This window comes from Zophobas morio, unplaced genomic scaffold (assembly GCF_036711695.1).
Source record: "Zophobas morio isolate AGI-343-1 ecotype UQ-CSIRO unplaced genomic scaffold, CSIRO_AGI_Zmor_V1 ptg000544l, whole genome shotgun sequence".
Taxonomy (NCBI): Eukaryota; Metazoa; Arthropoda; class Insecta; order Coleoptera; family Tenebrionidae; genus Zophobas; species Zophobas morio.
This window is the reverse complement of record NW_026972647.1, coordinates 15,432-27,411: the sequence shown is the minus strand read 5'-3', so window position 1 is coordinate 27,411 and position 11,980 is coordinate 15,432. Positions and strand designations below refer to the sequence as shown.

The following is an 11,980-nucleotide window of genomic DNA, read 5'->3' as shown; positions in this document are numbered from 1 at the left end:
ACCCTTCATAAAAAAGTTATTAAATTTACAAGCTACCTATTTAACATCAGTTAGCTAACCCAAGCATGCTTAAGAACCAATTCATATTCTACGGGAAATTTGCATGTTATAAAATAGGGACTAGTGTCAAACAGGAGAATAATATAGCTGCACGATATGATGAAGTATATTAAATACATGATTATATATTACGTAGACCGTATTTTAAAGCTTAGCAAACGCATCAAGGGGCGCTACCAAAAATCTAAACGAAGTAAACTGAATGGGAATTCGAGGTGCCCCTCTTTCCCCCACCGAAAAGTTGGCAAAACTATGAAATTTATGACCATCAAGAGTAGTACGTGGGTTTACATAACCAATAATATAATCTGTAAAAATACTAATGGCGATATTACTAATGAGAGAAGGCACATGGATATAGCTCTCGTTACTACATAAGAACCGAAAAACATAAATTTAACCCTTTAATATATAATTTTGCCGACATTATGGCTACAAAACTCTCATTTTAAAATATCTACACAGTATGCGTAAAAATGCCAACCATCCACTTTTTGACATTGTCGATAATAAGAATATAAAAAATAAAGACTTTGAAACTCGAAAAAATTAAATTAGTTCCATATTTAGAAACGCGCATTAAAAATTCATAAAAAGAGGTTTATACAATTAAAGAATAATAAAACTAATTTAGTCGGTGAAACTCGAAGAATTATTATACAGTACTAATAAAGTAGTCCTTACGCCTCGATTCTTGTGTATTTTTTATTGATGTTAGTTAACGTTATCGAAGTCACGCGATGTCTGCATATTTAAATCGTATGAATAAAATAAGTTGCTTCATTGCATAGGATGCACATACTTGATGTGTTCTTTATAAAAGTCTTTAACTCTTTCTTTATATTGTCCTTGTCTATCCAGCTTTTTCTATAGAATTTTTGAGGGCAAAGTTAAATTCGCAATCATTAAAACAGAAAAAGTAAGTCGCGCCTCGACTTTTAGTTGCGCTTTAATACTTTTTTAACCACTGCGCTACGATGTTAACTCCCAATCCCGGTATGCTGGATTCACATTTTAACCTGCTGGCTTCTTACTATCTCCGTAGATATTATTTAGATTTCTCTCAGTTGATTATAGGATAGGCTTTAATGGTAGTAGTTAAAGTTGCGAAAAAAACATTATAAATGTTATTTTTTTTTGCTGCTGAACTCTATGGCTTATCTGTATTTAAAGTTATTAAATATAAATATTGTTTTTATCACCCATATCTGTGGAGTTAGAAGGGTTAACTTAGTACTCTATGCTGCTCGCCCTTTATATGTATGGTTTTCTGTAATTATCTGCTATGAGAACGGTTTGTAACTAAAAAAAACTAGTTAACACCCACGCACGAATCCATATTAAGACTAAGCGAGTTAGAGGGTTGGGAAAGTATTACAAAAAAAATTGATTCCATGCCAAATAAGGAAAAAATCGCGTGTTACCAGCATCCATGAAATCATGATTTTTTCTTACGTATCGTTTAGAATTTGGGTTTATAAGAATTGGTGATACGGCATTGTGGATGTACTCGATAATTACGGTTTTTCCTAGTTATTAAATAAGCTAAGTTTTTGCTTCTTTCATGCAAGTAAAATGTTTTTTATTAATAACGTTTCTTTCACTACATAATAGGTCTTTAATTACGTCTAGGAGAAAACTGTATGCAACGGAATTTACCTCATGAATTTTGAAAGTACAGGTTTCAAAGATTTGAACCTTAAAGAACTTTACACTTCCACTGTTCTCAATCTCTCACAACTTAATTGTCCTTTAGTCGAAGACGTGCTTAAAATTTAAAAAGGCAAGTTTTAAAAGTGTGCTTTTTTCTGATTATTTCTTTGTACAGGACGTTTGCTCGGAGGAGGTAATCTATAAAGATGGGACTACCAGGATGGCCTTGTTGGAGTGGCTTCTTAACAAGTGACTTTTTATTCGACTTTTGTTTTTATTAAAACTACTTTTAACCACGCCCATCTCTAAATTTCAAAAACAGAATTTTTGATTTAAATCCGGATCCTTTTGAAACATTTAATGCAAAAATATTACGTAAAAAATTAATTTTTTAACAATAAACCGCCGAAATAAGTGAACTTTTTCCTCGTTTTTTTTAAAAGGTTTAACGAAGTTATTGTCATCTTTAGGATTTTGCGAAGAAAATGACTTTACCTTCGTAGAGGTACACCGAACTTATTTTTAATTTTAATTCTTTAAATTGTAATTACCCTTCTATATGTTGTTTTTAAATTAAATTTATTTTATTACTCTTCTATTCTCTTTACGCGCTTCTGGTTCCTGTTTTTCAATTTTAATAATATCGTTCTTTTTACTCTATTAGGTTAGTAAATAGTAACGATTTAGTTTTGTTATCTACACACATTTTTTAATTGGGCTTGAACTATTTTTTCGCGATTTTACTTTACTATACTATGAAATATATATTGTTTGATCTCTCTGCTCTCTTTAAAATATTATAAACCTGTAAAAAGCTAAATAGTTCTTCTAAGATATAAATTTCCCGCTTGTCTATTTTCCTACTAACTAGTATTGAAGATAGTTATGGTTTTATGATAAATAAAAAGTCTAAATTTATTATAAATTGTAGTTTAAGCTGGTTAACTTTTAAAGGGTTCGACTACTGAAACGAAGCCTCAAGTTTTTTTATTTTATAACTTAAGCCAGTATGCAAAAATTTCTTCCGAATTTACCGCTAACGGGTGCTTATATGTTAATATGATTAACTTCTATTCCATATCTGAACGTTATTGTTATACTTTTTTTTATTTTATTTTAAGTTAAATTACTTACATAGAAGTATAACTTCTCTTGTTAAAATGCTTTCTTTACCCTTTTTGCTTTTTATTTTTTGTTGCTGAACCCCTTATGCAAGGACTTTTAGCCTAGATTTTCCGTCGTAATTCCCACGACCGTGGATAACCGTTTCATAAGAAGCTGCGTAGGTAGAAAGTTAATATTTTTTCACGAGGGCGTAGTAGTGCCTGCCCGCCTAACTTAATTACTTACCCTTACGCTACCTTCTTATTGGTATGCTTACAATTGTAAATAATATATATTGTTTTACTGTTATATCGTTTCCATATAGCCTCTTTTAGTATTATATATTTATATTTGTTAGTTATTACTTAATTTAAAAACGGCATGACATTATTTTTAAATGTATTATGAATTTTTTTACTTTAGAACAAGATCTTTTAAAGTTCACAATTATATACTGCTGAAACTTTTTTTTAGAGATCATGTTTTGTTGGCGTATATCGAGTCTTTATTATCAATATAACCAAACTCATTAAACAGTGGCTATGCGTTATAAACGAGCCAATCTTTTTTATAAGGAAATAAATACATCACAGTTTGAAGGGAATAATTACTTTAGCAAGCAATGATACTTTTTTAAGGAAATGTGCAAATCCCGCCATTCGGCGCAGGGCTCAGACCAAGCGGCGGCATTAAGTTATACTTGCTTGGAGTTTTAATGTGGCATGGGAGTTGCGTATAGGCTACGAGTTGATACAGAAAATAGTGTTGTCTTGCTTTATAATGGAGCGGGACTTGCTTAGTGTAGCGCTATCATAACCGATACAGCTGGCCTTTTTAAAGTTGTGATTCCGTTGAGATAAAAGAAACTGTAAGTATTGTACAGCATTAGCAGGCTCTGCACGGTTTTCGAATGCTACAAGTAGAGTATTAATACTCGTTTAATGATAATATCATTCTCAAATGCTGAGGCGTTTGCTCGTATCTAATACTTATACATTTGCGTATATTTCTTTTATGTTAAATCTATCATGATTATTTATTATATATGTATATACTCGCCACTATACAATTATAATTGTATCTTATTTTTATTAGTTTGGAAGAGAAAGTACGCTCCTGCTGTGTCTTCCTAGACGCTCTTGGGCATCATCGAGGAGCCTCCGAGATATTCGCTTCAGACGTGAATTTTCTGCCCCTTGATGTTCGTAGAGACCTTCCTTCAAATATAATTTCAAAGTAAAAAGCTGAAAAGTTTAATGACTCTTGTTTTTATGTTATTTCTGGTGGTACTTTTCCATTTCTCTCCATTTGGTGGGGAAAAAAATTGTGCTTTTATCCTGTACATAGTTATTTCTGTTTGGTCTTAGAATTTCTTGTGCCGCTTAACATTTATTACATATAAATTATTATTGCAATTAAAATTTGCTAATTGTCTAAATCATACACGTGAGCCACTTGCTTACTTAGTGCTGTTAATATTTCTGTTACTGTAAATTCTTGTTCAGGATATTCATATATTCTATTAACTATTCTAATAAAAGATCACAGTTAGAGGAAATGCTGAACAGTATCAGAAGGAACATGCATGATCTTAAACTAAAATTAGAGAATATCTCTTCCTGTGTATAGACATTAATTACTATATATATTACAAACACAAGCCCTTGCCTATCCCGCACTTACCGCTGTTGTGTGGGCGGAGGAGCATATGAGTTGGGCTCTTTTTAATGGGCCCGTGGCTTAATACCAACTTCAAGTATTACAACCAAAGTTAATATATGTTTCTATTGGTAAAAGGGCCAATCATCTTGTTTGTGTGAGAATACCAACCTTCTGAAGGATAATATTAATAACTTAACAACTTTAATTAAAGATTGTTACGCGCTTATGGACCAGTTTAATAGCAAATTTACGGTGTGTGATTATTATAATTATTTTTAAACTCTTGTTATTGCTCTCTATATAGATAACTCTTGAGCCTTGGTCTACTAAAACTTCCCCTCGAACCCTGGGGATCGAAGAGCTGGCTCGCAAGTTGTCCACACATTCTCATTCACTATTGAATGTAGTTATTAACTTTTCGTAGTATATATAAGTTGAACAGTTGGTTCGCGTAGATATTTATTATTGTTATACGTTATCTAAATTCTTATAATCTTTCAGATATTAAGTTCTCTAGATTCTATTGAAAAAGACCATTATCAGCTCATACGACTTTCTTTCGAGTTGGATGCTCTGGTTGTGCTTTACTAGATATTAATAACTATTTTACTGAAATTTTTTATGAAGACGGAAAAGGCTAAAATGTTTAGACTTTAAAAAAAAGAATCTCGGTAACAGACCCCCGTTATCTTATAAAAGTAATAAGATTTAATAAATGTCTAAGATGTTATACACATAGTTTTTCTAAAATCTACTTTTTAACCATTTCCATATTAAACTTGCTACATATAATTTATATGGAAACTTTTTCAATTCCGTGAGAGTCCGCACACGTATCCTCTTTTGTCTATTTCCATTCCATACGGGACCGCATTCATTATTTTTTCATTTTTGAGCCTTTCCTTCAACATGATTATTCCCTGCAGTTATTCATAAACACGTTATATAGTAGACAAATAATCTAGTGCAATCTATAAACACCACAACGTCAAAGTAAGACATAGCTAAGAACCATCGCTTTAGTAGTATCCCAATCCTGCACTGATTTATTAGAGTACTGTTAAAGTCGGTTGTCTAAATAATTTGTTAATGCTTTTCACATGTTTTTGGAACACTCGCCCAACTTAAATATAACAGACAAGCGCCTTGCAAGCAGAGTATTTGATTAATTACGGATATAAGCACGAGGTGTTCCGGTGACGGCCAATATTTACTACATTGTCAATGTAGTGGCGGCGGTAATGGGTGCATAGTATTCGCCATAGTAATGAAAGCCGTAGCACTTAGCATGATGCACATTCGGATGCGTGTACAACTATCACTCTCCCTCCAATACGTGCACAACGGAAAGAAACCATACGAGCAACACCCACCGGTACAGTCAAGCCAGTAGATAATATATTATATATATATATATAGTACGAGGGAAATATCTGCGTCGTGAATTTCTTTTTCATTCATATGGGCCTCTAACCAAGCGCACACCTCAGAAAAGTTGGGTCTCTTATCTATAAAAATAGGATACAAGGTTGCATTTCTATAAAACACTTGAAACATTTACAGTTTTCCTCAGTTATTCTCAGAAAGAAAATACTAATTTATAAAGTACACAGTAATTAATTTACTTAAAAGATAACGTTAGTAGTTTGTGCAAATTTCGTCTGGTACCAAATATTATAACAAAATCATGTCATTAAACTTCTATCAAAGGCTCATAAGTAATTCTTTCCTATAGAAGATTCCCAAGCCTGCCTTAGTAACACAGAAAGATACGCCGGACAGGACTTCGGAATGGCCGGACGGTGGTGGTGGTAAGCCATGGCTGCTCCTGCTGCCGCCGGCTGCAACTGACGGAAGGGGACCTACAGCCGGAACCGCTTAGGAACGGACCCAGGCACATGCCTAAAGATGTACCTGAAGTGCGAGAAGCTCCCATACGCACAAGGCGAAGCTGAAGACGTCTGCTTTGAGGGTGTACTTACTGCTCTGAGCAAACACCTCAGGGGCCATCCACCTCAGGTTCTAGTAAACGATTGATCAGTAGCAATAACGCGTTGTAAGCATAGTGACATACTCCGGGCTGCCGAGTCAGTTCTTTAAAGGATGTACCGCCATTATTGGTGTCCAAATAACGAGCCTCTCCAAAATCAGCAATAACCGGCTCGTAGTTTCTCTTCAGCAATATATTGAAACTATGTAAAGTTATTAATATACTATAATACAGCATAACATAATAAAATAATAACAAAAAGAATAGCTGAATGAGAATAGCGCCGAAAATATGTTACGCAAATAAAAATAACCAAAAGAAATATATCTTAAGTTTTAAACAATTATACTAAAACTAATGTTAGCAAATAATAAGAAAAGCTAAGAACTAGAGTATTATTAACAGATAATAAAAGAAGATCAGAAACCCTCCAATATTTAGTACCTATTCAAGTCTCTGTGTATGATGGGGACAGGCAAGGTGTGCAAATACTTCATTCCCTTTGCAACTCCCAATATTATAGAAAGTTTCTTGGGCATCCCAAAAAATCTTATTATATAATTTATTTGCTAGGAGTCTATAATAAATATATGGAAAAAAATACACGTGCTCAACGTGTAAAGTGTCATGCAGGCTTCCATTAGCGCAATATTCCGTCAGAATGCAAAATTGCTGCAAAGTATGAGTAAATGAAGATTAATACAATACTATAACAAAAGACAACCGTAGGGTCCGTGGTGCAGGCGCCAAAGAATTTAATGATGTTCACATGGTTTAGCGAGCAGAGTATACTTACTTCTTTGACAAACATATCCACGTCTGAGCTGCATATTGTATATAGAAACATTTAAAAATAATTGCTTAGCAATTATTTACTCATTAATACGATAAGTAAAAAAGGGGGCAGCGTGAAAGCATGTTAAATGCACGCGTCACGTGTAATATATACTCATCAATTGTTATCACATAAAATTATGGAATGTTATATTTACCGTCCTCGAATAGAGTGAGAATAAAGTCTCTTAACGGCAACAATCTTTCCTAAAAATTCGGCCTTATATACTTTCCCGAATGATCCTGCAGTTTATAATGGAAAGAAAATAGAAGTAGAAAAACTTGAAGCTTCTTGTTTACAGACCGTTTCCTATGGCTTCCAGAAAGGTGATGCCTTTGCCGTCGACTTTTAAGTCTTTATTTAGAAAATTACGGAGTTTTACTATTTCTACTTTTCCCTGTCAACCGGAATACGCAAATGTGTATAAACAAACTTTATAGCGGTGGTCGTTATGCGTTACTTGAGTGATGGCTCGAACTTTACCCAAGGGCGAAGGGATCGGGAACAATTCTCGATCACCAGAATAAGTTTGAAGGAGTTCCACTATGTCGTCGTGGCCTACAGTAAAATTAGGCATAGTAATAATAATTAACGACAGGATAATACTCAATATTTTACTTTATATAAGAAAAATTATGGACGGGGCGCGTACACCAAATAAGGCACGTGAGGAAGTGTAAACGATTTACATATAGAGATGCCACCTTTTGTGTAAGCCCATTTCATAGGAGAGCTGCCATCAAAAGTTGTCTTACTGATATCAGCGCCGTGCTCCAATAGAAGTAATGTTGTGTTGACGTGGCCATTCCAACAAGCAGAGTGGCTTCAAAAGAAACCACGTGTTTTGCGTTACATAATAATGGTATTACTTCTAAATAAAATTGAGTAGCAGTACAGAGCAGTGTGGCCATCCGGCCCTTGAATATTAACGTTTAGAGACGGGCGGCTTATAAGGAGTCGCACTATCCGATCCTTTCATTTGTTATATTTTCAAACCTAACAACTTGAAATAGTATTAGTATTAAAAACCGAAGCGCCAGAGGTGCAAGCAGCATGTAAGGGAGACTCGGAGAAAATATTAAACCGGCTCATATTTATTTCACCTAATCGTATTTTTTTCACGCAATAAAAGTTTTACTGTTAAAAAAATCATCATACCACTCGAGCTTAGAAGGAGCATATAAACCAGTTCAAACTGCCTACCATAACAAGCACTAAATGTATATAGAGAAGTAAAAAAAACAAATAACTGGAAGTACGTAAGAAGTAAGAAAGAGACACCTGTGGAGGGGTGTGTCCCCATACACATTGACGACGGAAGGATCTGCCCCTAGCAGAAATAAAGGTTTATATATTCAAGAACAGACAACTGGTACGTAATGGACACCAGCAGCAAGTAACCAGGCGGCAATAGTTTTGAAGCCTTTTCTGCTGCAAAAATGAAGCGGTGTGTTCAGCTCCTTGTCCTGCGCATTAACGTCCACGGGAGAGGGAGCCCCCTGAGGAGCTTTCTTGATCTCCCATAAAGGAAAGTCGATGAAAGCTTCTTCATTCTGGCTTTTCCGTCTGGCCGACCCCGTAGAAAAGGACCCTGACCTTTTGACAAGAGTCGCTAGAAATTTATTTGTATCGTCTTCAGGAGATAAGATATTTTTTTGGTCTTTTTGGTTCGAGTTGAAGTCGTCAAGAAGCACAGAAACAGGATGAGATTTTGCCTCAGGAAGAGCGTTCACATGGCTGTCCGACCTTCTATTTATAATAATGGATTCTGTGCTTTTCCGTTGGCTAATTTCACAAACAGCTGTAGGGCTTTTCGTTTCAAAAAAGAAGCCGTTGAGAGAGAGAAGCAGCGCACACACTATGTGATGATGCTCGTAACAGGACAAGTGAAGAGGTGTATCTCGTGTTAAAATAGCATGAGCATCACATATATAAAACGGAATTGAAAAAGTACCCAAGTTAGCTGAGACGGCGGAAGGGCAGGCACCACAAGAAAGTAGAAGTTTAACGATCGGGTCAAAACCGCTTTATTTTATTAACGGTAAATAACTAATAAAAGAATAATTAGAAGAGCAGTTGGTACCGATGACAGGCAATATGAAGAGGCGTGAAGCCTTGCGAATCGCTTAAGTCGACGTGGACCCCACTTTTAAGTAACAATTTCACAAGCTATTTTTCACTTAAAGTATATATAAAGAAAGTTTTGTAAGTATTAAAAAATATGCCTTTATGTTTCCTATCCAACAGCACAAATGTAACGCAGTGATGCCGTTCTCTGGGGAAATAGTGCCCTTCAAGAAAGGAATAAGCAGTCTGTTAAATTTATATATATTAAAAAGTGATGGTTCTTTCATAAAAGATATGCCACGTTTGATAATAAAGAAATAGCAGAAGATAATTAGTGAAATTTACTGAACAATGGGCTCTTGATCGTAAAAACAGGCAAGGTGCAGAGCCGAAACACCATTTCTTGTTAATAAGGGGACATCACCTTACCAGGTATACAAATGAAAAGAATAAAGAGCATATCTCAAAAGCTTCTATTTAAAACCTGAGAATTTCTGTATAAAGTATTGAGCGCATTCATAACTCCCTGTAATAGCGCACACATGTAAAGGCGTTAGACCTAAACTTATAGTTAAATTTTTGATTAAAAAATATAATATAATTTAACCTGAAACAGGAGTTTTATATGATAAATCATTCTCTGTTAGTAAATATTTGGCTTTTGCAAGCTCATTTGTTCTAGTAAATAGTCAAAATTATGAAATCTCTTTAAACGAACATTAAGTTATGTTTACAAGCAAGCTTTTAACAAAGGAGGGAGCGTTTCATCTTTAATAACTTCTAAATATTTAGATAAAACATTTATAAAGTTGACGTACCGCTTTCTATTATAAATTAAAAAATGGAAACAATAAAGCAAATATTCAAAGAGGAATAATAATAATTTAGAATAGAAGTTTTTAGTAACACATAAACTCGCCTCCATTCATCTCTCCAAAAGTCGACAACTAGTGTGGCCGGCCGTGATGTGTAAGCGCCCATTTTGCATATTTATGATATCTAATACTACAAGCTAACAGAACTCAGTAAAGACGTTCAATCCAAACCCCAATCTAAATGCTCTTAAGAGGGCCGCTATAGAGGCTTTACTTCGTCCTGAACTTTGGTTATATACTCCCTTTTTTCAAAAGCATTATCCATCATGTAATACCAATCAGCGAAATTTTGGTGGTGTACTGCGTTCTACAACGCCTTTTAAAACATTTGTAATAGGTTGACTACCTATTAACGTGTCGAATTTCTTGTTATGGTAATTTTTTATTCTTTTAAAAATGGCCATCTCTGTACAACTTAAGAGGTAAGAATAATAAAATTTAAGCATCCTATAACTATTGAGGTCGTTAGCCCCACAGTAATTTGCCCTATTTGTCAGTTTTTGATTTATGGATTTTTTTCCAATGATTTGAAGGCTGTTCACTTAATATAAAAGATATTACTCTTTTTAGGTTGACATGAATTTTTTTTTTAAAAACTACGTTTGTAAGGTTTCCCAACACTCCAAAGAGTGGGCGCTAACAAACCTCAAGAGAGAAAAAATCAAGGTATTTAGTTAAATTGTTGTAGTAAAATTGAGCGCCATTTAGTAGGATATTCCACCTTTTGTTTCAATAAAAGGTCTTCAAGGCTTAATTTGCATTTAAATAGGAACCAGTAAGATATTCTAACGACTGCAAATTAGTAATTGACATAAATTGTGGTTACATAATTTATTATATAACATGAAATTTAAAAAATAAGTTAATATATACTATTTTGCTACTTTAAGTTAAAACACTTCAAATTTAGTAACATTTTTTAAAATTAAACTTTTAAGGTATATTTATTGAAGTTTTTTTAGTAAAGCAGAGTATTTCCTCTAGTACTCGTTATCCCTTCTTTCCGCCTTGTAGGCTGACCCTCGGTGTTCATCTCTGGGATGCAAGTTAGCAATTTAGAGAAGGGTTGCATACTTCTAAGTTTAAGAAAAATGCCGGAGTTTTCTTACGAGTTTCATTATAATTTAGTAAGCTTGCACGCCTCTCACCCCTGTCTCCTTAGTGTAGTTTTCCAATAGTTTACTTAATTGCTACATCTTTTTTTAACCACTTTATTGTGGGCTCACCGCACTCAATGTAGTATATATACTACTTAGAAGCACTCTTTACCAATAGTACCAGTAGCCTACATAGGGCGAGCCTATATAGGAAGTAGCACTACCAATTCTGAGGTCAAACCGAGCCGAACCAAGCGCAACAGCACAAAACAGTACGCTTAACTCAAACCCGGTCATGATTCACCAACAGTACCCTGTACTATACACGAAATTCGCTAGTTATAGGCGCTACGGCCAGGTTGAGAGTCTACGCGAATGGGGTTTTTACTTAAAAAAATTTATCAAAACTATTATTTTAGTTGCCTCAGCTTACGCTTTAATCTAGTTTATAAAAACCTTGCTACCAAGTTTTTAACTTATAGCTACTGTGTTGGCGTGTTAAAAAAAAGATTCATCATTTCAATGCAATTTCCATTTTTAGGCAGTTTTTGTTAACCTTAAAAATTGTTTTAAACTTTTAACTGCAAGTATATAAAAAGGTTCACTTAAAATAAACAAGTAGTAAGTACTTAACTCC

The 11,980-nt window shown here is 34.3% G+C and overlaps 2 protein-coding genes across 3 annotated transcripts; one reads left to right on the top strand and one right to left on the bottom strand.

Moving 5' to 3' along the window:
• The first annotated feature begins 1,515 nt into the window (after positions 1–1,515).
• On the top strand, positions 1,516–5,213 carry LOC135121259 (uncharacterized). Of its 2 annotated transcripts, none has more exons than XR_010278905.1 (11): positions 1,516–1,604; positions 1,675–1,962; positions 2,036–2,088; positions 2,157–2,218; positions 2,668–2,756; positions 3,913–4,053; positions 4,359–4,440; positions 4,615–4,731; positions 4,784–4,851; positions 4,981–5,055; positions 5,107–5,213. XR_010278905.1 is itself a non-coding variant. In XM_064045569.1 (11 exons), the coding sequence occupies exons 2-11, from the start codon at positions 1,934–1,936 to the stop codon at positions 5,134–5,136; spliced, it is 777 nt and encodes a 258-aa protein (XP_063901639.1). In that variant the 5' UTR covers positions 1,516–1,604; positions 1,675–1,933; the 3' UTR covers positions 5,137–5,213. The 2 variants fall into 2 exon arrangements, 1 of the variants encoding a protein (XP_063901639.1); XM_064045569.1 differs by having other exon boundaries at positions 4,784–4,882.
• Positions 5,214–5,266: 53 nt separating this feature from the next.
• LOC135121268 (serine/threonine-protein kinase TNNI3K-like) lies at positions 5,267–10,352 on the bottom strand. The gene is made up of 24 exons (XM_064045585.1): positions 10,291–10,352; positions 9,979–10,049; positions 9,856–9,930; positions 9,717–9,795; positions 9,530–9,617; positions 9,388–9,473; positions 9,259–9,329; positions 8,692–9,204; positions 8,586–8,634; positions 8,463–8,518; positions 8,334–8,407; positions 8,200–8,276; positions 8,009–8,127; positions 7,765–7,862; positions 7,608–7,701; positions 7,462–7,546; positions 7,194–7,293; positions 7,074–7,141; positions 6,914–7,018; positions 6,554–6,671; positions 6,394–6,501; positions 6,041–6,341; positions 5,902–5,987; positions 5,267–5,399 (listed from the first exon to the last, which is right to left on the bottom strand). Exons 1-22 carry the CDS (start codon positions 10,350–10,352, stop codon positions 6,192–6,194), a joined length of 2,346 nt encoding a protein of 781 aa, XP_063901655.1. The 3' UTR covers positions 5,267–5,399; positions 5,902–5,987; positions 6,041–6,191.
• Between the last annotated feature and the right edge of the window lie 1,628 nt (positions 10,353–11,980).